The sequence below is a fragment of the Suncus etruscus genome, chromosome 14, assembly GCF_024139225.1.
Source record: "Suncus etruscus isolate mSunEtr1 chromosome 14, mSunEtr1.pri.cur, whole genome shotgun sequence".
NCBI classification, from domain to species: Eukaryota; Metazoa; Chordata; class Mammalia; order Eulipotyphla; family Soricidae; genus Suncus; species Suncus etruscus.
The window spans coordinates 89,590,912-89,617,239 of record NC_064861.1 but is presented as its reverse complement, the minus strand read 5'-3'; the positions used below and the strand labels follow the sequence as shown (position 1 = coordinate 89,617,239).

General features: G+C 55.1%; 1 protein-coding gene across 1 annotated transcript; it reads right to left on the bottom strand.

The window, feature by feature from the left end:
- Window positions 1–1,008: 1,008 nt before the first annotated feature.
- VASP (vasodilator stimulated phosphoprotein) lies at window positions 1,009–8,306 on the bottom strand. Its single transcript, XM_049787526.1, has 12 exons — window positions 8,001–8,306; window positions 7,735–7,900; window positions 5,195–5,276; window positions 4,765–4,820; window positions 4,431–4,672; window positions 4,240–4,334; window positions 3,572–3,623; window positions 3,407–3,440; window positions 3,016–3,061; window positions 2,640–2,730; window positions 1,260–1,317; window positions 1,009–1,174 (listed from the first exon to the last, which is right to left on the bottom strand). Exons 1-12 carry the CDS (start codon window positions 8,304–8,306, stop codon window positions 1,137–1,139), a joined length of 1,266 nt encoding a protein of 421 aa, XP_049643483.1. The 3' UTR covers window positions 1,009–1,136.
- Window positions 8,307–26,328: the final 18,022 nt, after the last annotated feature.

Below are 26,328 nucleotides of genomic sequence, written 5' to 3'. Positions count from 1 at the left end.
AGTGAGGGGATGTAAAAGATCTAGCCCGGGCCACCCCATAGGGAATGGGGTTCTGGCTTTTTACTGTGGTGAGACTGGGTGTTGGGGGTGGAGGGGAAGAGGGGACTGGGATAGGGGGTCACGTATAGGTGGAAGGTGGGGAAGGGAAGTCCCTGGGAACAGAGGGAAGTCCCCCTTTGCTCTCACCACTATGCCCTTCAAATGACTCCATAAGTCTTCACATTTATAAAACATCATTTATTCTGCACGGGTCCATTTTCCATAAGCTAACAGTGAAAGGAGGAGAGAGCTCCTCTTCCTCTTCCTCACCCCCTTTATAATCTTTTTCTGGGGGGGTAAAAACTGGCCTGTACCCCCAAACCTACTCAAATGTAAAGACAAAAAAGAAAAACAAAAACAACAAACATAAAAACAAAATGACAACCAAAAAAAAAAAAAAAACAAAACAAAACCTAAAACAAAAATCTGAGGTTCCAAAAAGTTACAGCATTTTAATTCCTCATAGAAAAGGGTAAAGAACCAGAGGGAAAGGGAATTCCCTGGGGTTGGGGGACCCCCCAGCCTGGTGGGGTTCCCCCTCTTTAAATAGCTGTCCCAAACTGGGACAAGGTGGGGCTACAGCATTTAAAAACTCCCCACACCCCCGTTTTATCAAAACCAAAGAGAACAAAAATTTCCCTCCCCCGCAACCCAAATATATATATATATATATTTGTTTTTCTTAAAAAAAATGTTTTTCTTTTATGAAGGCATTAAGCGTTAAAGTGAATGTAGAACAAGGGGACTGGAGCGTTCCTTTCTCCCCCTCACTATGGGCCTCCTTGGTACATCCCCAGCAGAGGACCCGCCCCCAAGGGGATGGCAGAGGGGAAAGGACCAAAGGAAGCAGTGGGTGGGGTTCCCCAGCCAATCAGCAGCCCCTCAGCAGCCAGTTGGGGCGCAGGTGAACTGCCAGGGACCCAGGGTGGCCACAGCCAGCGGGAATATTCCAAGTGGGACGGGGGGGGGGGGTGGAGGGGGGGAGTGGGGAAGCTTCATTCCTGTGTGGTCCTCGGCCAGTTCCAAATCGAGGCAGGGAGAGCAAGGGGCCAGGCGGGGTACAGAGGGGAGACACAGGCTCTTCTGGGGTCCTGTGGTCAGGGGGAACCCCGCTTCCTCAGCTCCTGGACAAAGGCTGGAAGAGAGCAGAGGTCAGAGGTCAAGGCTGAGCCCCTCCTGATCTACCTACCTGGCCCCCATGCAATGGAAGTCGGCCTCACCTTCAATGATCTCTTCTTTCATCTTCTGCAGTTCCTTCCTCACCTCTTCCAGAAGCTCCTAAAAAGAATGAGTTGATGTGTTTTGGCTTGGTGGCCACCACCATGAACCGTTGGAAGTGTTTCCAAGAAGTAACCCCCTACTCCCCAACACCATGCCCCATGATGTCCGTGAGCCGGCCAAGGAGTGATGGGAGAACTCAAGGGGACAATCTTGGCCCCAGAGGACCAAAAGCCAAGTGTTGCGGCTAGAGAGATAGCACAGTGGTAGGGCGTTTGCTTTGCATGTGGCCAGACTGGGAAGAACTTGGGTTTGATCCCCAGCATCCCATATAGTCCCCCAAGCCTGCCAGGAGCGATTTCTGAAGCACAGAGCCAGGAGTAACTCCTGAGTGCCGCTGGGTGTGGCCCAAAACTGAGGGGGGGGGGAAGCTAATGGAGCTGGAGAAATAGCATGGTAGGGCGTTTGTTTTGCATGCATTCGAACAGTGGTTCGAATCCTGGCATCCCATATGGTTCCCTGAGCCTGCTGGGGGCGATTTCTGAGTCTAGAGCCAGGAGTACCTCCTAAGTGCTTCTGTGTGTGACCCAAAAACCAAAACCAAACAAAAAATTCCAAGTGCTGGAGGGCATCTGGTGCCAGGGCCGACAATCACAGTCGTGGGCTGCAAACTCTAGGCACACAAGGGATTCTGGGTACTTGTGGGCACCAAGGGTGACATTAGGAAGGTCCCTGGTATAGAAAAGGGGGCGTGGTGACTGGGCCGTCCTTGTCCTGCCCCAACCTCTTCATTTTCTCATATTACAAAAATAAGGCTTGGGGACCAGAGCGATGGTGTAGCAGTAGGACATTTGCCTTGCAAGTGGCTGACCCAGGACAGACTATGGTTTGATCCCCCGATGTCCCATATGGTCCCCCAAGCCAGAAGTGATTTCTGAGTGCATAGCCAGGAATAACCCCTGAGCATCAACTGGGTATGGCCCAAAAACCAAAACCAAAAAAAAGAGGCTTGGACCACAGTGCTAGCAGTGTGGAGGGCTTTTGTCTTGCACAAGGTCAAACTGGTTCTGTCCCTGGCATCCCGTTATGGTCCCCTGAGCACTGCTAGGAGCAATTTCTTGAGCAGTCAGGAGTAACCCGAGCCCAAAAACCAAAAAAAAAAGAAAGTGAGACTTGAAGACACTCAGCTGTGCTCAGGCCTTATTCCTGGCCAGAGGAGCGCCCCGTCCACTGGAAAACTGAAAATTGGGAAAGGATTTTCTAAGTACCACAAAGCAGGTCAGTGGTAAGCACTGAACCAAGATGTCTCTTTTTTTCTCTGGGGGCGGGGAGCCTCACCCACAGAACCCCATTCTCCTCTCCAGCTCCTGCCCCAAAGCTACCTGCTTCACTCTCTCCAATTCGGACTCCTCGCCAGAGCTATGTGTCGGGGGGTGTGCCTCGGACGTGGTCACAGACGAAGAGGCCTTCATCCTGTGAAGGTGGATTAAGGCCAGAAACAGGGTCAAGAAGAGCCGGATTTGATACCCGGCATCCCATGTAGTCTCAGCATCCAGGCCAGGAGAGATATATGAGCCCAGAGTTGGGATTAAACCCTGAACACCCACCCCAGACAAAAACCCAGAAATGAGGTGGGAAAGTTTGCCCCACCACCATTCCCTCACCCCGTCTCCAGCTTAGGGTCCCCTTAATGTACCTGGCCCTCACATTAAGCAGACCCCAATACTGCTGGGGTTCCACCCCCCAATGCCGGCTCACCTTGGCAAAGTTGTGCTATTCTTCTCCCAAGGTCTCCGCACAGATTCTGGGGGGAACAGGGGGCAGAACCAGAAATCAAAAAGATCAGGGACCAGAAATGCCCCACATTCGCTTTTATTATTTGGGGGTGTGTGGCCTGGGGCTCACATCCTGGCTCTGTGCACAGGGTGGTTCTGAGGGTCAAACCAGGCATGACCATATATATATATATATACACCCCTGTCTCTCTCATGCAATTTCTCCCCAACACTGTTCTAAGGGCTCATCTCAGCGAACTACCATCCCCAGAATATTCTGCGCGGACCCCCCCCCCCCCAAGAAAGGGCTTTAGCTGGAGAGCGGGGCATCCTGGGACTTGTAGTTTCCCGGTCCAGGCTGGGGCGCAACTCACCGCTGTGGACCGGGACTCGGGTCTCTGGCTCCTCCTGCTGGTGGAAAATGAAATCGTCAGGAGCCAGACTCCGGCCACGCCTCTGCCCTTGACCTGCTTCCAGGTGCCACACCCCACTTCCTCCCAGTACCCCAGAATCAGAGGCGCAAACAAGCCCTGACTCACATTGGCAGATTCATCCTTGGGGGGCTTCTCCCCAACTTGTGTGGCTTTCCTTCTGCAGCAGGGAAAACAGAAACCTTGTATTGGCCGCCCCCTTTTACCCTCAGCCTCAACTAAACACCCCACCCAGAGTGGAAGGGTCTTCAACCTCTGTGGGTCTGTACTGGGGTTTGGTCAGACTATGGGGGTTCATCCCTCTGGGTCCTCCCATTGGAGAACTACAGGTTTCCGCAGAGGATTTGCCTACGGCCTCTGAGGTTGCAGATTCGGAGACAAGATCTCCCAAGGCCTTCAATGGCTGGGTTGGTTCTATTCTAGAACATTCTACAGGTGAAGGTGATATCAGCGATCTAGGATGGTGATCCCTAAGGTGGCTTCAATGTGGGGGGCCAACCTTCACCCCAAGAACACAATGGTGAAGAGCCACCGGTCCCCACTCCCAGCCGTACCCAATGTTCTGCAGCTCCAAGGGGTTACCAGGATTTTCTTACATGCTCATAGCTTACTCGTGACTCCATGCTCAGGGATCATTCCTGGCAGGGCTCAGAGGACCTTATAGGATGCCAGGGTTTGAGCCCCAATTGGACCCATTCGAGACCAGTCCCCTCCCTGCTGTAGTCTCGCTCCAGTCCCACTCCAGAACCTTCTAAGGGGTACAGAATGGTACTCACCTCCGGGCCAGCATCGCGTTCATCTCTTCCATCAGCCCCCCGCCAGTGCTCCTACTCTCAGTTTTGGGGCCTGAAGGCCCCCCTGGGGCCTCCTCCTGCTGGAGAAATCACAAGGTGGGGCTTCCTGTGACCCCCACCCCAGGATTCCGCTATTGTGCCATCATCCCACCCCACCCCGGACACCCCCTCACCTTACTGACTTTCCTGAGTTTGGCTCCAGCAATGGCTGCGGCCAGACCGGGCGCCCCAGTCCCTCCGCCACTGGAACCCTGTGCTGTGGGGAGGGGGGGTGCAGGGGGCGGACCTCCCCCGGATCCGTGGCTCACAGCCGAGGTGGCTGAAGGGGGCAGGCCTGAGGGAGGTGGGGGGCCTGGAGGAGGGGGTGGCCCGGGCGGTGGGGGGGGTCCTCCAGCGGGAGGGGCAGGTGGGCCTCCTGGAAGGAAACACATGGAAAGAAAAGAATGAATGGGGGGAACTAGACTTATGGGAGGGGGTCAAAGGGGAGCCCGCTGAGAGGCCCCTCACCTGCATTGGAAGCCCGGCGTTCACGTTCCATGTGCTCGGGAAGACCGGGTGGCTGCCTAAGAATTCAAAATGGGGGGGGGGAGTGTCACTCAGGAATCCCAAAGGTAACGAGACCCCCTGAAAGCCTTCAGGGCAGGGTAGGGATGATGGGGCGTGGCCTGGAGTGTCTGAACCACAGAACACTTGAACCTCTGGACCACCAGGTTCTGGGACTTTGGGGGACCCGGAAGTGGGGTGTCAGGACCACATGCAACTCGGAAGGGGGGATCAGGAGTGTGGGGTTTGGGGTGGGGTGTCTGCAAACAGCCCATTTCCAGTCCTTGGGGTATTAAAAGTTCCTGGAAGCTCAAAGTGGGGAGATGCCTGCACTCTGGAGCCCCCAACCCACAGCCACGGGGCATCATCGGGGTAATGGGTGGGATGGCCCCACCTTTTCTGCTGTTCCACCTCCTCCGGGGAGGGGCCGTTCTGGACCGACCAGGTGGGAGGTGGTGCGGGGGGCGCAGGCCCACCTGGAAGGCGAGAGGGAGAGTGGATGAGTCATTGAGGGAGAGTGGGTGAGTCACAGACCTGCCCTGGAATCCCGCCCGGGGCACCCACTTCCTCCTTCTTGGGAAGAGCCACGTTAGAGGCCTGGCATGGCCCTGAGCCCCAAGGGCAAGTGCCCCGTGATGAGCCTGAGGAGGAGTCTCAGATTAGGGTGAGAAGTACCCTAGGGGTCTTCACTAGCCGCAAGGCTGTAGTCTGAAAATACAGTAAGAACAGAACTGCAGACCAAGCTAGGCTGCACCTCCCTCAGGCTCCTGGGGTTCCCCCCTCAGACAGGCCACCTCTCTTCACAGCCCCTGAGACACAGGAAGCAAAGAGCCGTGCTCTGAAGTCATATAACTTAGACCAGACCCGGAAACAGCAGCCTTAAATCCCCAAAGTATGACCGGTCACCGGCCAGGGCCTCACAGGGAAGCTGGTTATAAATGCAGGGGTCAAAGTGATAGCCTAGTGGGCACAGCATTTGCATTGCATATGGCTGACCCTGGTTCCGTCCCCGGCACCTCATGTGGTTCTCAGAGCACAGCAAGGAGTAATCCTTAAGCATAGAGCCAGGAGTAAGCCTCTGAGCTGGTGAGGTTCCAAAAAACAAAACTAGGGGGCTGGAGTGATAGCACAGTGGGTAGGGTGTTTGCCTTGCACACTGCCCACTGGATTCGATTCCCGTATCCCATATGGTCCCCCGAGCCTGCCAGGAGTCATTTCCGAGCACAGAGACAGGAATAACCCAAGTGCTGCTTGGTGTGGCCCAAAACCCAAAACCCAAACAAACAAACAAAAAAAGTAGTTATGATGCCAGAGACCACAGCAGGTAAAGTGCTTCTTTGTATGGACTGATCCAGGTTCGATCCCAGCACCCCAGATGGTTCCCTGACCACTCCCTGATGGCCCAAAGTTACTCTTTTTTTTCTGTTTGTTTGTTTTTGGGTGACACCCGGTGACGCTTAGGGGTTACTCTTGGCTATTCGCTTAGAAATCGCTCCTGGCTTGGGGGACCATATAGGATGCCAGAGATCGAACCTAGGTCTATTCTATGTTAGAGTGTGTAAGGCAAATGCCCCACCGCCTGCGCCACTGCTCTGGCCTGGGCCCAAAGTTACTCTTACAAAATAAATGCAGGTGGAAAAAAAAATGTAGGTGGGACCAGAGTAATAGTACAGCTAGTAAAGCATTTGCCTTGTAAACAGCCAACCTATGAGGAACCTGGGTTCGATCCCCACGGAGCCTACCAGGAGCAATTTCTGCACAGAGCCAGGAGTAACTCGACCACTGCTAGAGTGTCCCAAAATAAAATAAAATAAAATAAAATAAAATAAAATAAATACAGGGAAGTCAGGGATGGGTACCCCACATATGTCACACCCTTAGTTCAAGTGCCCACAATGCAGGCAGGTCCTAGAGTACCACAAGAAACAGCCATGGGGAGATTGACAGCCTTGAGGTCCCCACTATGGCACCTGGTCTGATTGACAGAGTAGAGCCAGGAGTGACCCCCAAGACCTCTTGAGCACCTTGGGAGTGGCCCGGCCCACCCAGTCCAGCCCAGCTGAGCTCGAAGCAGTGACCGAGGGGTAGTGGACTGTACAATCCTGACCACCGATGCTGCCAAAACCAATGGCCATAGGTGCAGGATGGCACCAGGGCACAGGACAGGGCCTGCGCCTCTGGACATAAACCAACTGGACCCACTCAGTTTGGGGAGAGGCGGGGGCCTCTACACTGGTGCTGGGAAGCCAGAGACACACCCAGGGATGCAGGAGACGGAAGTAGGAACGTAAGTCCTGCCAGGCTGTTCACAGGTCTTGGAGCTTCTCCCTAGCTCCTGGCACTGTGGGGATTATTTTATTTTATTTTTTTGACTTTTGGGTCACACCCGGTGGTGCTCAGGGGTTACTCCTGGCTCTGCGCTCAGATGCTGGGGATCAAACTTGGATCAGCCGAATTCGAGGCAAGTAAGTGCCCTCCCTGCTATGCTATTGCTTTGGCCCCAGGATTTCATTTATCCCTGTTCTGGATTGAGGGCCATACCCAGTGTTACTGGGGGGTCGTGTTCTGGGTTTTGTGCCACAAGGGATCAAAGCACGGTCGGTGCCTGCATACACAATTCTGCAGCGTTCAGCCCTTTGAACGTTTTTTTATTGGGTGTTGCAGGGATTTGGGCTACACCCTCAGGGGGTACTCCTGGAGGTGCTGTGGGACCATAGGGGCTGCTGGGAATGGAACCCGGGTCAGCCACATACAACGCAAATGCTCTCCACCCTGTGCTATCACTCTGGGACCCTCTATGAGGGTCCAGGGCGCAACAAAAGCCTCATCATTAGCCACGGGAACAGGCTCATCTCTTCTACAGATGAGTAAACTGAGGTCTGGGTGGAGGAGAGCAGGGGTCAGGGGTCAGAGGTCCCCCGGCCCATTTCTCACCTTCCAAAGCTTCTAGGGCGCTGGCCATGCCGGCGGCAAACTGGGCCGCATCCTCCTTGCTGCCGAAGTTGAGGCCCCATACTTGGCGGGCATCCCGCCACTGGTGGAAGTTGGGGGTGGCCTGGTTGTACTTGACCCCCCGGATGATGGCACAGTTGATGACCACCTGGTAGCAGGGGCGGGGGAGAAGAGTGGGTGAGGGGGTGCGGCCGGCAGGGGGCCCCTGGGCCCCCGAGATGGAGGAGGAAGAAGAAGGGGGGACTTACCTGTTGGTCGGGTTGCATCTTTCGGCCCACGACCCGAAAGGAGTTGGCCGTGGGGTTGTGGTAGATCTGGACGCGGCTGAAGGCCTGGGGGCCAGAGCCTGCGGGGAGCCAGCGCTTGTTGCTGTCATCGTATAGCATTACTGTGGCCCGGCTGGAGCAGACGACGGTCTCACTGTCAAGGGAGGGGGAACACAGGAAACGACGGGTTAGTCCTGGGGCCAACCACTGGCTCCATCTGGGGCCGAGTGATAGCACAGTGGGCAGGGAGTTTGCCTTGCCTATAGTTCGAACCCCAGTATCCCGCATGATCCCTTGAGCCTGCCAGGAGCGCAGAGCCAAAAGTAACCCCTGAGCGCCCCTGAGTGTGGTCCCCCCAAAAAAAAAAAGTAGAGAAGGAACCACTATGACAGTGACAGTTGAAAATTGGTCATTCAGGTCAAGAACTAGGTGCCGGTCCAGCTGAGCTCGAAGGAGAGAAAGGGATATTCAGGATGCCCCTTCAGAAACAGTATTGTAGGGGAGAGAGGAGAGAGGAGAGGAGAGGAGAGGAGAGGAGAGGAGAGGAGAGGAGAGGAGAGGAGAGGAGAGGAGAGGAGAGGAGAGGAGAGGAGAGGAGAGGAGAGGAGAGGAGAGGAGAGAGAGAGAGAGAGAGAGAGAGAGAGAGAGAGAGAGAGAGAGAGAGAGAGAGAGAGAGAGAGAGAGAGAGAGGAGGGAGGAGGGAGGAGGGAGGGAAAGAGGGAAGGAGGAAAGAGAGAGAGCATGGAGGTAAGGCGTTTGCTTTTCATGCAGAAGGTCATTGGTTCAAATCCCGGCATCCCAAATGGTCCCCCGAGCCTGCCAGGAGCGATTTCTGAGCGTGGAGCCAGGAGGAACCCCTGAGTGCTGCCGGGTATGATCCAAAAACCAAGAACCAAAAAAAAAAAAAAAAAAAAAAGAAATAAAGGGTATTGGCCAATGTATAACTGAAATTCAATCGGAAACATCTTTGTAACTGCATTTCATGGTGATTCAATGAAAGGACCTATTTGATTAAAGGTAAATAAATAAGACAAAAAGAGAAATACACCGAGAAGAGAGAAATGGCCCAAGGAGAGACGAGGGAAGTGGATAGACGGAAACAAGTATAAAATTGTGCCTCCGGGGGCCAGAGGGGTGGCACAGCAGTAGGGCCTTTGCCTGGCAGGCGGCTGACCCAGGACAGACTGTGGTTCGATCCCTGGTATCCCATATGGTCCCCCGAGCCAGGAGTGATTTGTGAGCGTAGAGCCAGGAGTAACTCCCGAGCGTCACAAGATCTGGCCCAAAATCCAAAAGAAGAAAAAAATAAGTGCCTCAGGAGGGAGCAGAAGATGGGGAGACAGGACAGGTCTGGGCAGAACCCAGAGCTGGCGAGAAAATGGACAGACAGAAGGACAGGAAGGAATGTCACACGAGGAGACAGAGCAGGAAGGCGAGACGGGTAGAGACAGAGACTTGTGGGAGTCTGGGACACGCAGGTCAGGGGGCACCCTTGGGGGTGCCCTGACCTCAACGGGCTCGCAGGAGGAAGTCCCGGCTCGGGGAGGGAACAGTCAAGTTGTCTGGCCGACAAGGAGCACTTGCTGGCTCCCAGCTCTGCCACTTCCTGCCACCCACCCCGCCATCCGGTCCCAGCTCCCAGGGCCATCCGCAGACACTCCCTGCTCATGGGACACGTCCTTGACAGGCACAGACTGGGGCAGCCCCCACCCCACCCTCCTGGGCCTCCCTGGCCAGCTCCCCAGCTGTGGCCACAGGCCAGGGCCGGCCCGGGAGGACTTCCTGGAGGCGGCGGTGGCGGAGGCAGCAGCCACTTGGCCTGGCAGGGAGGAGTTAGCGGATAGGCTCAGAGTTCAGGACCCAACACCCACAGACCCGGGTTCAAAATTCCCGAGGCAAAATCTACTCCATATGACTCATGCCAGCCAGGGGCCCTAACCACTCAGGGGCCTGGAGGGGAGGAAAATATATTCTCTGAGTAGGGCAAATCGCAAACCGGGGTACGCAGTGCCCCCCCTCTCATGCTGCACATCCCCCTGTGGGGTTCTGACACTCTGAGGCTCCCTTCCCCTCCCAGTGCTTACATTCAGGCCAGACAGGAAGTGACTTGCCCAAGGTCACACACACACCGCAAGGGGAGTTACGGGGAAGTGACCCCCCCCAAGCGGCAGCACCCCACTCCCAGCAGCCTTTTCCTGAAAAGAGGAAGTGGGAACTCAGAGGTTTCCAGGGAGCAGGAGGACACCCCACACAAAGGCTGTCGCCCCAGGGGCTGAGGCAGGGCCGGGAAAGTCCCTGGGTGGACCCAGCCCTTGGCAACGACTCTGATGCTGAGGACGGGAGGACGCTTAGACCCCAAGTTTGCCATCCTGGTGCCAGCTCCCCTAAAAGCATCCCGCAGAGCCATCGATCTGGCCAGCCGGGCACCGTGCCAGCCACAGCGGGAGGCTGATGGAAGCCCAGAGACAGTTACTTGGCTCTGTCACACAGCACGGGAAGAGCAGAGCAGGGATTCGAACCCAGGCCATGGGGTACCATGGGGTAGGAGCCCCTTCCAGCCTGCTAACCAGGTAGTGGCACTGGGGGTGGGGGGCTGTTCTGGCTCCCACCACACCCAGGGGGCGCAGGGCTGGGCCACACCTGCCACTCACACCCAGCCTAGCAAGCTGCACTTTGCCCTCCTTCAGGCCCTGCCTTCCTCAGTGTCGGCCTCGGGGTGACCCCCAACCCAGTCCAGTCCCTCCCCAGGCTGAGGTGTCTACACCCCAGCAGCCAGCTGAGGGCTGGAGCAGCCGCTCAGCTGGGGAGCACTTGGCTGGCCTGTGTGCGGTGCTGGCTCTGCCTCCACAGACAGAAGGACAGGCACAGACACAAATTAAAACCACAGCCACAGGCCGGAGTGATAGCACAGCCGACCCAGGTTCGATTCCCGGCATCCCATAGGGTCCCCCAGGCCTATGTTTTGTTTTTGGGTCACACTCGGCAGCTCTCAGAGGTTCCTCTTGGCTCTGAGGTCAGAAATCACTCCTGGCAGGCTCGGTGGACCCTATGGGATGCTAGGAATCAAACCCGGGTCCATCCTGGGTTGGCTGCGTGCAAGGCAGTCGCCCTCCCACTGTGCTATCACTCCAGCCCCAGAGGTTCTTTGTGAGCACAGAGCCAGGAGTAACCCGACTGCCACCAGGCATGGCCCCAAAAATAGACCTATGGGGGTGTCCTTTCCCTCTTTGGGCCACACCTCATGGTGCTAAGGAACTGAACATGGACTTCCCACATGCAAAGCACATGCTGGAGCCCTTTGAGCATCTTTTCCGGCCCCAGGAGGGGACCTTTACTCCAAGAGCTGAAAAAGGGGAGCACACAGGTCAAGGAAGCCCCAAGGCAGGTCTAGTTCTGACAGGTAAAAAGCAGCAGGCCCAGGGCCCGGAGAGATAGCACAGTGGCATTTGCCTTGCAAGCAGCTAATCCAGGACCAAAGGTGGTTGGTTCGAATCCCGGTGTCCCATATGGTCCCCCGTGCCTGCCAGGAGCTATTTCTGAGCAGACAGCCAGGAGTAACCCCTGAGCACCGCTGGATGTGGCCCAAAAAGCCAAAAACAAACAAAAACAAAACAAAACAAAACAAAAAAGCAGAGGCCCTGGGGCTGGAGCAGTGGGCGGTGGAGCAAGGTGAAAGGCAGATGGGCCTCAGAACACTGAGCACTATCTATAGAGCACTAAGCTGGGCGTAGCACCCCACCACCACCACCACACACTATCACCACCTCCCCACAGAACTGCTAGGTGTAATAATAGCGAGAAAAAACCCACCACAGAAGGGAAGGAAAGTCACTTCTTCCGAGAAGCCCTCCCCTGGCTGCCCTCTGGACACCCTCCCTTTCCTCTCACACCACATTCCAGAGCTGTGAAGCATCAAGACCCCCCAGGGCAGAGTGTTTTCCTTTATGTCAGAGCCTGTCTGTGCCCCTGGGCTCTTGAGCCCAGCACACAGCAGTGGGCATGGGACAGTTGTTCAAGGAGCCACCTGTCAGCACAGTGGCAACTGCCACAGAGGGGGGCGCAGGGCTGCCCCAGACCTGATCTGGGCCCTGAACAGGGATTTCCAAAGAGCCTGGACAGGACCTCCAAAGAGAGACCCAGGTTCTGGGCCTTTGGACAAAGGAGAAACTGCAGGAACAGAGAAGAAAAGCCATTACAAAAGGTCATACAGCAAGGAAGCAGAGGCTGGTCTCTGGGCCCAATCCCACCCAAATCTGAACATCTTATTTTTTTGTTTTTGTTTTTGTTTTTTGGGTCACACTCGGCGGCACTCAAGGGTTCCTCCTGGCTCTGCTCTCAGAAATTGCTCCTGACAGGCTCGGGGGACCATATGGGATGCTGGGATTCTAAACCACCGTCCCTCCTGGATTGGATGCTTGCAAGGCAGACGCCCTACCGCTGTGCCATCTCTCCGGCCCATATTATTTCTTTTATTTTGGGGCCACACCAGGTAGTGCTCAGGGTTACTGCTGGTGGTGTTTAGGGGTCTATAGGGGCTGTCTCTTAGAAATCACTCCTGGCAGGCTCGGGGGAACCGTCTGGGATGTCGGGGATCGAGCCAGGTATGCCAGAACTTCCCAAGGGGGAATTCTTCCCCGGTGAGGTAGACAGCGGTGAGTGTGCGAGCGGCAGTATGTGTGTGTGAGCGAGTGCGAGCGTGTCAGGGTTTTTGTTTTCCAAGGTGGGGAGGCTATAAATACCTCCTCGCCCAGAGGCTCGTGAGATGAACCACTTTGTGGGGACCCAGCTGAGGTGCTGACACAGAGGGCGGGTGAGGGTGAGGGGGGGTAGTGAGGGAGGGCGGAAGGGCAGACTCAGCCGTTTGTCCACCCTTTGAGAGAGTGGCTTATTTTTCCTTTATTTTATTTTTTTAGTTACTTGTTTACTTTTGGTTTTGGGGCCACACCCAGCGGTGCTCAGGGGTTACTCCTGGCTCTGTGCTCAGAAATTGCTCCTGGCAGGCTCGGGGAACCCTATGGGATGCCAGGATTCGAACCATCGCCCTTCTGCATGCAAGGCAAATGCCCTACCTTCATGCTATCTCTCCAGCCCCTATTTTTCCTTTTTTTAAATTTTTGGGCATGCCTAGCTGTGCTGGGGGACCATATGGGATACAGGGGATGGGGCCGGAATGACAGCACAGCAGGGAGGGCATTTTGCCTTGCATGTAACCAACCCAGGTTCAATCTCCAGCATCCCATGTGGTCCCCTGAGCCTGCCAGGAGTGATTTCTGGGTGCAGAGCCAGGAGTGACCCCTGAGCATCACTGGGTATGGGCCAAAGAGCCAAATAAAAAAAAAGAAATAGAAAAAGGAAAAGGAAACTAACACTGGACCAGAGAGATTGTACAGCAGAGAAGACCCCTTTCCTTGCACAGAGCCAACTTGGATTCGATCCCTGGTACCCTAGAGGGACCCCAAAGCCCCCTGGAAATGATCCTTAAATACCTCAAACCAAGCAACTGCAAATCAGGAAATGAATATGAGAGAGAGAGAGAGAGAGAGAGAGAGAGAGAGAGAGAGAGAGAGAGAGAGAGAGAGAGAGAGAGAAAGAGAGAGAGAGAGAAAGAGAGAGAGAGAGAGAGAGAGAGATGGAAGATCTAAGCTCACCCCTCTGCATGGGGCCAGGGGTTCAGTCCTGCCTGGTCCCCTAAAACCCTCCAGGAGGACCTTCCAGTTCACAGCGGAACCCCTTGAGCATGGAGGAATGTTATCCAAGGAAAACAAAATGAAAAAGGAAGTTAGGGGCGGGCGGAGCACAAGAGTATGTTTAGCATTTACCCTGCAATAGCTGGAACCCTGTGACCCCCTAGCATGGCATGCTTGAGCTGGGTCTATGGGGGGCAACATATCACGTGGAGTGGCCCCCTGGACCCCTGACCATTGCTAGGGAGCCCCATCATTCCCTAGACAAATTCACACGAAGAGGGAGAGGCACTTGCCTTGAACACACGGTTGACGTAGGTTTAATCCCCGGCATCCCACATGGGGCTCTGCCCTACGCAGGACTAACTCCTGAGTAAAGTGACCCCCTGAGTACCATCAGGTGTGACCCCAAAAGCAAACAAAAATAATAACCTAAAACATTTTTTAAAAGTGGACCCAGGAGATAGTACAGCAGGTAAGGCGTTTGCCCCACACAAGACCAACCTGGGTCCAGTCCCTGAAACCCCAAATGGTCCCCTGAGCCCATCAGAAGTAACTTCCGAGCACCGAGCTAGGAGTAACCCTTGAGCATCACCAGGTATGAACCCCTCTCCACAAATATTTGTATTAAACTCTAGAGCCAAATACTACAGGGGCTAAATATATTTGGCTTACATACAGGCTGACCTGGGTTTGATCCTGGCATCACATGGGGTCCCCCTGAGCCTGCCAGGAGTGATCCCTGAGCCCAGAGCCAGGAGTAAGCCCTGAGCACCATCTGGTGTAACCCCCAAACAAGAAACAAACAAAAAAAGAGAACAAAAAATAAGGCTTTAGGGGTACAGCGGTAGAGTATTTGTGGCTGACCCAGGATGGACACAGGTTCAATCCCTGGCATCCCCTATGGTCACCTAAACCTGCCGGGGGTGATTTCTAAGTGCAGAGCCAGAATTAACCCCTGAGCGCTGCCAGGTGTGACCCCCCCACCCAAAAATAAAAGAACAGAAAATAAGGCTATAAATCAGGCAAAGCAAACTAGGAAAACCCTACAGCCAGGAAGAAGATGAGGCTGGGGGCCCTGGAGGACCCAATGTTCCTTTTGGGGTGGATGGGCCTCTCACCCTGGCTCTGAAGCAAGAGGACCTCAAGTCCCTGCCAGCTCAGGACATCCCCCTCCCAATAAGTAGCTCCGCCACCCACCCACCCACCCCCCATTCTGGAACATTCCAGCACATGCCATATCTTCCAAAATCATCCTCAAAAAATGGTCACAGGGCATCTCTTTCAAGGATTTGAGGAGATAAGCAAAGCCCAGGCGGGGGTAGTGGGGTGAGAGGTAGCCTGGAATGCGGCTCTGCTTTCAGGCAGAGAGGCCAACAGGAAGGAGCGAGCGGCTCATCACTGGAGGTAATCAAGCACAGTCACTCGGTTTGCGCAAACCTTCCAGCTCTGACGCCAGCCCTTCCTTTCCCGCCTCGAACCCCCACCCCACCCCCACGGAGTCCTCAACCAACAGGCGTGTGACCCAGGCCCACCCCCCCCAACCCCCAGAAACTCCTTCAAACCACAGGCCTTTGAGACAGTCAGGTCACAGGTCTTCGGGTCAACCCCGGGTTCCCTCTAGCTCCTGTGGCCCTAGTGAGCCCCTGTTTCCCCTAAGTGAACAGGCGGGGAAAGTGGCACCTGGGGGATTTCTTGCCTTTATATCTGTTCTGCGGGGGGTTGGGGGGTCCATCACTCCCTGGCGGTGCTCAGGGGAGCCTATGGGAGGCCGGGGATCCAACTCAGGCTATCTCTCTCCCCTGTCTGCTATGGCCCCTGGGAGGAATGCTGCTTGCTTATCTGCCATACCTGGGAGATTACAACAGGGAAAAATAGGAGTTTGATTTTTTAAAATCTCTCCAGAACTGGTTTTATTCCTCATGTTTTCCTAAGAAACAACCCCAGATTCCCTCCCGCTGACTTGCCTGATTCCAGAACTAAACAATTGGCTAATTGTTTTTAATTGAAGAGCCTCAGTTTCCCTGTCTGTAAAGTGGAGGAATGGGGAAGAGACTCGAATCCATTCCATCCACCTCTTCTTGCAAAGGTCCTGCAGATTAAAAGCGAACCAGGGGCCAGAGAGATAGTACAGCAGCAGTGCGTTTGCCTTGCATGCAGCCAACCCAGGAGACAGAGGTTCTATCCCCACATCCCACATGGTCCCCCAAGCCTGCCAGGAGCAATCTCTGAGCGAAGAGCCAGGAGGAATCCCTGAGCACCGCCGGATATGACCCCCCCCCAAAAAAAAAAACCTCCAAAAACCAAAATAAAATAAAATAAAATAAGAGTGAACCAGACAGACACCAAGCAAACACAGACAGGGCTGGGCCAGAAGCGGCCGGAGGCCCCATCAAAGGGCCTCTGATTGCTTCTGAATAAAAGAGCACCCAGCTCATGAAGGAACCCCATTTGGGACAGCAAAGAAAGGCCCCCCCCAAATTGCTTTTTAACATCCTTTTCTGCCTCAAGACAGACCTCTGCCCCGCTTCCTCATCTTCCCACAATCCCAGCTCAGAGTCCAGACGCGGCAAACACTCGACAAATATTTGTCGAACTGGGAGAAAAGGAACTTGAGCTTGTGATTTTCCATTTGGGCCCGTCCCAGCCTCAGATCTCCCAGGGCTGCCCCCCAAATAAATTCTCTCTGGCTATAGGACAATCTCTAGTTGGGGGTCTCTTTCCCAGCTGTGTTCAAATGACAGGAGCATGGCTAAACTGTGCCCCCCTAATTTCCCCCACCTCAGAGAAGGCACACAGTCCAAACCCAGGATGTAGGGTGTGGCTTGGTGCAGGGAAGACACCCCCAAACCTGCCCCTTGGAGGTGGGCACCACCCTTGGGGGGGCAAATGCACCCCACAAAACTTCTGCACATACTCCCCACTAGGAGGCTGGAAGGTTGGCCTCCCTCCTCAGTTGTGGCCCGTTGGATGGGGGGGTCCTGGGGGAGGGCCAGGGCCTGGGCTGGAGTGGGGGTTCGGGCTGCCGGCCCAGACACTGCTCCTCCTGCCCTTTTAAGGTCCGCACTGCCAGCAGCCAAGCTGACTCGGACATCCGCCATGTGCCTGGGACCGGAAACAGCAGGGTGGGGGCCGCCCCCAGGGGTGCAGTGTGTCCCCCCTATCTGCCCCCTTCCAAGCAGGGGTGAAGGCAGCGGGGGGCTTCAGCCCCAGAGACTTGGTGGCTCTAAGAGGGCAAAGGGAGTCCACAGGGAGGCCCTGACCTACCACCCCCAAACCCAGCTCCCAATTTTTCCAGCCAGATTCTGTGCAAGTCAAGAATAAAAAAAAGAAAGCAGAGAATTCTCCAAGGGGCATGAAATTGGGGGGCCACCCAGGAGTGGGGTGAGGGGTGAAGGGGAGAAGGATGTGGGCACCAGGGGGTTAACCCCAGGCGGGTTCCACCCCCCCCCTCAGAGCCTCCCCATCAAACTGGGGGCTTGGGAGCAGGAAGTCCCCGAGAGAGTGGAGGAAGGGAGATAAGTATTGTCAGGCTCAGGGGGGCCCAGGGGAGAGATTATGGGGGGGCCAGGAGGTGGGGCGTGCTGGGGGGATAGCTAAATGCAATCCTCCAGCCCCCCCCTGGGCCCCGCCTTCAGGTGATCCCAGTTCTATCTCTCAGAAAGATATAAAATTCCCAAGTTGGGGGGCTCTGGGGGGGGATTGGGGTGCACCCCAAAATAAGATTCCTGGTGAGATGGCCTAACTCTCTAGGGAGCTGGGTCCCAGGGGGGGGGAAAGAGGGCTGTGTGTGACCTTGACGCTGCCCAGCGGGGTCTCTGGACCACCCCCCTCAGCTCCTGCACCCCAGGAAGCTCTGGAGAGGCTTAGGGGTGCAGCGTAAGTGGGGGGGGGCTAGGCGCCAGGCTGAGGCCTGCAGCTCCCCACCGGCCCCCCCCCAAGCGCCAGCTGTCTGGACAGGTGAGTCAGGAAGACAAAGGCCCCCCTTCCTCCCCCTCTTCCCCAGCTGCCGCGCCCCCTTTCCTCCCTCCCCAGGGCCACGCAGGTGGGGGTGCGGGCCGCCCTCTGGGCCCAGGCCGGGCTGGGCAGGGGCGCCGCCCTCTCTGCTCCCTCCCTCCGTGCCCGGTTCCAGGCAGCTCAGCTCGTGGGTTCAGGGCGTGTTGGGGGGAAGGGGAGTCCCGGGGGTGGATCCTGGGGACCCCCTGGGTCAGTCTCCCTTTCCCCCCAAGAGAAAGAACCGGCCCCCCTAAAAAACAGGGGTGAAGTACCCCCAAAGTTAAGAGGCGAGGTCCCACACTGCGCTGGGGTGGGGGGGACTCTGTCCAGAGCCAAGTCCAGCAGAGACCCCCTGCAAACTGAGACCTCCAGCCTTACTTAACGTCCCTTCTAGGTCCTGGGGACCCCCCCAAAATCCCAAGTGGGGTGGGGCCTCAACCCCCTCCCCTGGCATCTCATCTCATCCGTGGTGAGAAAGAAGTCTGCCAACTTGCAGGAAGAGAGAAAAAAGTCTTTAACAATAATCTAATAAAAAATTCCGGGAGTCCTGGGAGCGCACCCCAAAAATGTCAGGGCTCCCAGGAACACCCCCAGGGGCCTCATCCCGAGTCTCAAGAGCCAGGGGGGAGGAAGGGATCGGGGCTCTGGGGCTCCGCTAGGACGCGATCGGCCTCCAAGCAGGGGCTCCCCCAAGCCTAGAGCCCGGAGCCCCCCAAATTCCAAGCCGGTAGCGAGCTGGGGGGGGGGTGTAAGGAAAGTGGACAAAGGCAGGGGATCCGGGGCCGAACCGGGGTTGGGTCCGGAGGCTCACCTCATGGTGACTCGGCACGCGCGGCGGGTGCTCCCGGGGGGCGCCCCTGGATCGAGCTTCGGGGAGGAGGGCTGTGACTCAGTTTCCCCCGGGGTCCCGCCCCATAGAGTCGGGCTTGCTGGGGAGGGGGGCGACGTGCCCGGATCGGGGGAGCCCCGGGGTCGCGGGTCCTGGCCTGGGGGGGCCCGGGGGGCCTGAGGGGCCTGGGGGTGCCGGCGTGGGGTCCCTGGTGCGGTTTGGGGGTGCGGCGAGCCCTCCCCGGCGCGCCCCCTCGGCCGCTCCGCTCCACTGTTTCTCTCTTACTCGCGGACTTCGCTACATTTCCTTCCCAGTTCCACTCCCGCGCCCACAATGCCCCGCGCCTTAAAGGGGCCGCGCGAGATCAGGGCGCCTGGGGGGGCGCCTGGGGGGGGGCGGGAACCCCCACTTCCGCTCTCTCCACCCCCCAGGACGCACCATTTCCTAGGAGAGAAGCACAGAAGGAGGGCCAGGTGTGCAAACTTGGTGGCCAGGTTTTTGGGGTGCTCTTGATGGCCCCCCCATGATTGGGGGTGGAAATGTTCAGTGGTGGGGGGCTCTCCCTGGAGGAAGAAGGTTCTTTCTCCTTTGCCTCTTCTCACCCACCCAGACTTTTTTCTCCAGGTCTTTTATCTTCTGTTTTATTTTTTGGGGTTTTGGGGGAGACAGCAGAGATGCTCTCAAAAATGCATGCCTCCAAATCCTACTTGGGGGTGAATGTGGGGGCTCAGAGATATACTAAAAGGACAGTGGGGAGAGTGATTGCCCTGTTAGGGTTCCAGATCCGGCCACTCCACATGATGGGTCCCCCCCAGGAGTGTACACCTCCTAAGCAAACAAATACGCCCCCCAAAAATTCCTCCTTGGGTCTCACCCCACTTTTTAGGAGCCCTTAGAAACTTGACTCCCCATTGCCCCCCTGCAAAGATGGGCCCCATCCCTTCCACTGCCCCCAAACCCAGCCAGGCCTGGAAGGTGAGGAGGAAGTGGGCCCCGGGGGGGCGCGGCCGGCGGCTGACTCACCGCCGCTGGGGGCGGGAGAAGTCGGGGTGCGGCCTGGGGGGGGCTGGGACGACGAGGTCCTGAGGTGAGGCCCCCATGACCCTGTCCCCACTCGCGATCGGGGCCCTGTCTCAATTGCACCCTGCCACAGGGGCCGGATAGACCATGCAACAGCGATCTGGGGGTGCACGGAGTTGGGGAGACCTTCCCCCACGCTTGGGCTGAGCCCCGACCCCCTCCCGGGCTCCTGCAGCGAGGGCACACCCCGCGTGACGTCATAGGCCACACCCCTCCTTTTGAGCGCCACCTGGCCTGGGTGATGATGGGCCCTAGCCCCAGGCCTGGAGCCTGGGAAGGCATTTCTTTGCCAAGGGGGAAACTGAGGCCCGGAGGCAGGGCAAAGTGCACGGGCTGTGGCCATCGGTGTCTGAGGTCTCCCCAAACCCCAATAATTCTTAGGTGCGAGCTACTGTTTTGGGGTCCCACTCAGGGTGGATTTTGGGGGGACCCTATGGGATGAGGGTGGGGATTGAACTCAGGCCTCTGCTTTCAAGACAAGTGTTCTATCTGCTGGATTCTCTCCTTCTGGAACCCCCCCCCCCCCACACACACACACAAACACACACCCCGGTTGTGGAGTCTTTGGGGGCTGAGGTAGAATTGGATCTCTGTCAGTTCAGTTCACAAGTCACCCCAGAGGGAGAAAAACCTACCTTGTTGGGGGGCCTTGAGCCTTTCTCTCTCTGTCTCTGCGTGCTCCTCTGTGACAGCAGAGGGGTGTACTTCTGAGGGACCCCAACACCCCAGACAATCATCCTTGAAACTTCAAGTATTTGAGCTGGAGAGGTACAGGAGAATATATGGCCTTGAATGGTTGAATGTGGAGGACCCCAGTTCAAAGCCTGCCCCCCAGCACCAAGTATGTTTCCCCAGGCATCTCCAGGAGTAAGCCCTAAACACTGTTTAGTATGGCTGACTCCACCAACACCCCCCCAAAAATAAGAAAATTCAAGTACTAAATAGCCAGGTTTGGGAGCCAGAGCAGTAACACAGCCAGGAGGGCATTTGCCTTGCACATGGCTGACCCAGGTTCGATCCCTGGCATCCCATATGGTCCTGAGACTGCCAGAATAATTTCTGAGCGCAGAACCAGGAGGAACCCCTGAGTGCCACCGGTGTGATCCTAAAATATATATATAATGTCTTTGCGACCCAGGACTTATGGTGGTTCGAATCCCGGCATCCCATATGGTCCCCTGAGTCTGCCAGGAGTGATTTCTGAGCAGAGGCAGGAGTAACCCCTGAGCTTGCTGGGTGACCCAAAAACAAGCCCAAAAAATGTGTTTGCAGCTTTTTTTTTTGCCATGGGTGGTGGGTGGGGTGTTCAGGGCTTACTCCTAGCAGGGCCCATGGAGCCATTTGGAATGTCAGGGATCCAATTCGGGACATCTGCGTGCAAGACAAATGCTCTACCCGTTGTACTATCGTTCAGCTTTTTTTTTTTTTTTTGCAGCTTTTTAAAAATGTCAAGAGTGGCCAGGAATGTAGCTCTGTGGTCATGCTACTTTGCACATATGAGGCCCTGAGTTTCATCCTGGTCAGCAGGGATTAAAAAAAATTTTTTTGTTGTTTTTTGGGTCTCACCCATCATCGCTAAAGGGTTCCTCCTGACTCTGAGCTCAGAAGTCACTCCTGGCAGGCTCGGAGGACCATACGGGATGTTGGGATTCGAACTGGGGTCTATCCAGTGTTGGCCGCATGCAAGGCAAACGCCTTTTACCTACTGTGCTATCGCTCTGGCCCCTGAAGGGGAGATTTTTTTTTTTTTAATAAAATGTAAACATGGGGGCCGGGCGGTGGCGCTAAAGGTAAGGTGCCTGCCTTGCCTGCGCTAGCCTTGGACGGACTGCGGTTCGATCCCCCGGTGTCCTATATGGTCCCCCAAGCCAGGAGCAACTTCTGAGCGCATAGCCAGGAGTAACCCCTGAGCGTTACTGGGTGTGGCCCAAAAACCAAAAAAAATAATAAATAAAATGTAAACATGGGGCCGGAGCAATAACACAGCGGTAAGGCGTTTACCTTACAAGTGGCTGACCCGGAATGGACCTGGGTTCTGTTCTCAGCACCCCACATCCCCACATGGTCCTCCGAGCCTGCCAGGAGCGGTTTCTGAGCACAGAGAGCCAGGAGTGACCCTGAGCACCAGCGAGTGTGCCAGGCGTGGCCCAAAAATCTAAATAAATAATTTTTGGTGGGTCATACCCAGCAGCACTCAGGGGTTCCTCCTGGCTCTATGCTCAGAAATCACTCCTGGCAGGCTCAGGGGACCATATGGGATGCCGGGATTCGAACCACCATCCTTCTGCATGAAAGGCAAACGCCTTACCTCCATACTATCTCTCCGGCCCCCATAAATAAATGTTTTTCTTTTTCTTTTTCTTTTTTTGGTTTTTGGGCCACACCCGGCGATGCTCAGGGGTTACTCCTTGCTGTCTGCTTAGAAATATCTCCTGGCAGGCATGGGGGACCATATGGGATATCGAGATTCGAACCAACCACCTTTGGTCCTGGATCTGCTGCTTGCAAGGCAAACGCCGCTGTGCTATCTCTCTGGGCCGACAAATGTTTTAATAATTTAAATTAAATGTAAACACCAAGGCCAAAGAGATAACACGGAGCTGAATGCACTTGCCCCATGTACAATCCTGACACCACATATGGTCCCCAGAACTACCAGGAGAGGACCCCCCCCCAACCTCCTGTGTCAAACTAGGAGTAGCCCCTCAGCACCTCTAAGTACTAGATGCTACCCCAAATCCAAAATTAATAAATTAATTCTCAGGGCTGGAGAGATTATAGTATAGTGTGTAGGGCACTCGCTTGGCATATGGCCAATCCCGGTTGGACCCTTGATATCCCATGTAGATTCTTCCTAAACACCCCCCAAGCATGATCTCTGGGGCCAGAAAGATAGTTCAGTGAGTAGTACCCTCATGGCTGACCCGGGTTTGGCCTCTGGTGCGCCATATGGTTCCCTGAGATGACCAAGGGTGATTCCTGAGTGCGGAGCCGAAAGTAACCCCTAAGAATTGCCGCTGGGTGTGGCCCAAAAGCAAACAAACAAGGGTGACCCTTGAGCACAGAGTCAGGAATAAGCCCTGAGCACTGCTAGGTGCGGCTCAGAAAGAAAAAGAGCGTGGGGCAGTCAGAGCAGTGGCGCTGAGGTAGGGCGTCTGCCTTGGACGTGGCTGACCCAGGATGGACCTGGTTCAATCCCCGACGTCCCATATGGTCCCCCAAGCCAGGAGCGATTTCTGAACGCATAGCCAGGAGTAACCTCTGAGGATCACTGGATGTGGCCCCAAAACAAACAGCAACATTTGCCCCATGCAGGTCATCCAGACTCCTGCACTTGAGAAACTCTTATTATTTACTTGTTAATTTGGGGGTTTGGGGCTACAGGCTGTGTTCAGGGCTTGACCCAGGTTGGCCACTTGCCACCACCACCACCCCATTTCACCCCAGAATGCAGATCACATGCAGCAACATTCTTGGGAATTGAATAAAAGTTGTGCTGGGGACCGAACTGAGGGACATTAGAAACTAGGCAAGTGCCTGCCCTCTTCAAGCTCCCTAATCTTGCTGAGAAAAGGGAAGCAAGAAATTCAAACCCCCCAAAACCCCCAAAAATTTTTTAAAAAAGGGCCAGAGAGATAGCCTCGCATACGGACCCATAAGGTCCCCCTGAGCCTGCCAGGAGCAATTTCTGAGCATAGAGCCAGGAGTAATGCCTGAGTGCTGCTGGGTGTGACCCAAACCCCACCCCCTCTTCAATTAAGAAATTCAAAACCACTTCAAAAGGACGCTGGACAGATAGTCCAGTGAGGAAGGCTCTTGCCTTGCATGCAGCTGATGACCCAAGTTTGATCTCCAGCACCTCACATGGCCCCCAAGCCCTGCCAGGAGTTAATTCCTAAGTGCAGAGCTGAGGGGAAGCCCTGAAGTCCACCAAATGGGACCCTTTTCAAAAAAAAAAAATATATATATATATGAAATCAAAAGGTTTTCAAGGGGCTGGAGAGATAGCATGGAGGTAAGACGTTTGCCTTTCATGCAGGAGGTCATCGGTTCGAATCCCAGCGTCCCATATGGTCCCCCGTGCCAGCCAGGAGCAATTTCTGAGCGTGGAGCCAGGAATAACCCCTGAGCACTGCCGGGTGCGACCCAAAAACCACAAAAACAAAACAAAACAAAAAGGTTTTCAAAAGAACAATGAAGCAACTTCAAAGAAGGGGTATGACAGGAAAGAGGGAAGAAATTACCAAAGTGTTCTTGTGCAAAATCAAGCCTAAAAAAGCGCACACAGAGGGCTACAGAGCATGTGCACTTGCCTTGCACAAACTGACCGCAGATCTGATTCCCAAGACACTACGGAGGTGACCGGAGCGCCCCCCCAGGTGTCACTTCTGAGCATAGAGCTAGAGGAAGTCCATCCTTTTTTTGGGGGGGACCACATCCGGCGGTGCTCAGGGGTTACTCCTGGCTGTCTGCTCAGAAATAGCTCCTGGCAGGCACGGGGGACCATATGGGACACCGAGATTCGAACCAACCACCTTTGGTCCTGGATCGGCTGCTTGCAAGGCAAACACCGCTGTGCTATCTCTCCAGGCCCAAGTCCATCCTTTTTATTGTTTGTTTGTTTTTTGCTTTTGGGCTACACCAGGCTGCACTCAGGAATTAGTCCTGGCTCTGCACTCAGAAATCACTCCTGGCAGGCTCGGGGGACCATATGGGATGCTGGGGTTCAAACCTCAGTAGGCCATGTGCTAGGCAAACACCCTCCCCGCTGTGCTATCCCTCCCGCCCAACCCAGGTTAATTTTTTTTATTTGTTTTGGGGCCACAGCCAGAGGTGATCAGGGCTGACTCCTTGCTCTACGCTAGGGATTATTCCCGGGGGGGGGGGGGCGCTCAAGGGTCCATATGGAAAGCCAGGGATGGAACCTGGGTCAACCATATCCAAGACAGGTGTCGTCCCCATTTGTCTTGCATGCTGCTGCCTCAGGTTCAATCCCCAGGAACCCATATAGTCCCCTGAGCACCGCCAAGAGTGATTTCCTGAGCACAGAACCAGGAGTAACTCCTGAGCAGTGCCAGGTATGACCCCCCCCAAATATAGAAAATATATTAAAAAGGGGGCCGGGAAGGTGGCGCTAGAGGTAAGGTGTCTGCCTTACAAGCGCTAGCCAAGAAACGGACCGCGGTTCGATCCCCGGCGTCCCATATGGTCCCCCCAAGCCAGGGCCGTTTTCTGAGCACATAGCCAGGAGTAACCCCTGAGCGTCAAACGGGTGTGGCCCAAAAAAAAAAAAAAAGAAAATATATTAAAAGCATAAAAATATCTAGAGTAATGTCTCTTCTTCCCTGGCTTTAGGACTTTTTGGATGGCCAGGAGGTGCCCGCTTTAGTGTCAGAACTCACGTACTTGCATTCACATGTCTGAGGCCTGCATACTTAGCATTGGGAGTTCAGAAAAACCGAGTGGCTGGGTGTGTGGGGCCAGGCCAGGGCTCCCACTTGCAGCCTCATGCTTGCAAAGCAGTCTCCAGATCGCTGAGCCATCCCTGGGCCTTGCCACACTTCCTTATCACACCCCTTCATCCCTTTCTGTTTTCCTCTGGACACTTCTCAGTTGTCTTGAGTTCATCCATTTAAAAAAATTTTTTTTTTTTGCTTCAGGGATCAGATCCAGTGGTGCTTAAGGGGGTGAGTCAGGGTTCTATATTTGAGGGTGATGCTGATGGTACTCAGGAAACACATGTGGTGCCAGGAATCAAACCGAGGTCCTCATTGCCTGCATGCAAAACAACCTGCAGTTGGAGCCAGAGAGATAGCACAATGGTTAGGGTACTTACCTTGCACATGGCCGAACGAGGTTTGATCCCGGCATCCCATAGGGTCCCCTGAGCTCCCCAGAATTTTATTTACTTATTATTATTATTTATTTATTTATTTATTTTTTGGTTTTTGGTTTTTGGGCCACATCGGGCGGTGCTCAGGGGGGGTTACTCCTGGCTGTCTGCTCAGAAATAGCTCCTTGCAGGCACGGGGGACCATATGGGACACCGGGATTCGAACCAACCACCTTTGGTCCTGGATCGGCTGCTTGCGAGGCAAACGCCGCTGTGCTATCTCTCCGGGCCCTATTTATTTTGTTTTTGAGTCACACCCGATGACGCTCAGGGGTTACTCCTGGTTATGTGCTCAGAAATCGCTCCTTGCAGGCTCGGGGGACCATATGGAATGCTGGGAATTGAACCACCATCCCTCCTGGATCGGCTGCGTGCAAAGCAAATGCCCTACCACTAGCACAAAATATTTTTAAAACTTTTGGATTTTTTTTTTTTTTGTCTTGGTCTAAAAGGATGGGACTTCCCCTGCTGAAAATTTCTCTGCGGTAGAGAAGTGGAGGAAGGGGAAATAGCATTCTGGGGTTCCTCCATCTCTAGTCTTCCTTCCTCTGCTCTGTGGGGCCCCAGCTGGTCAGTGAGTCCCCCAGAAGAACTGTCAGTCCTCTGAGTCTGCCGCTGTGCTCACTGGGGGTCCAAGGGCCCTTTCTGGAACCCAAACCCGGAAACACGATGAATAAGGATCCCCCTGTGGTTGACTCTCAGCATCTACCCCCTTGGATTCTAGAAACATCACTTCTCTATTCAAAAAAATGTAAGGGGAAATAGGGTTTTGAGGCCGGAGCCAGTAGGACACTTACCTTGCACGCTATCCACAGGTTTGCTCCCCGC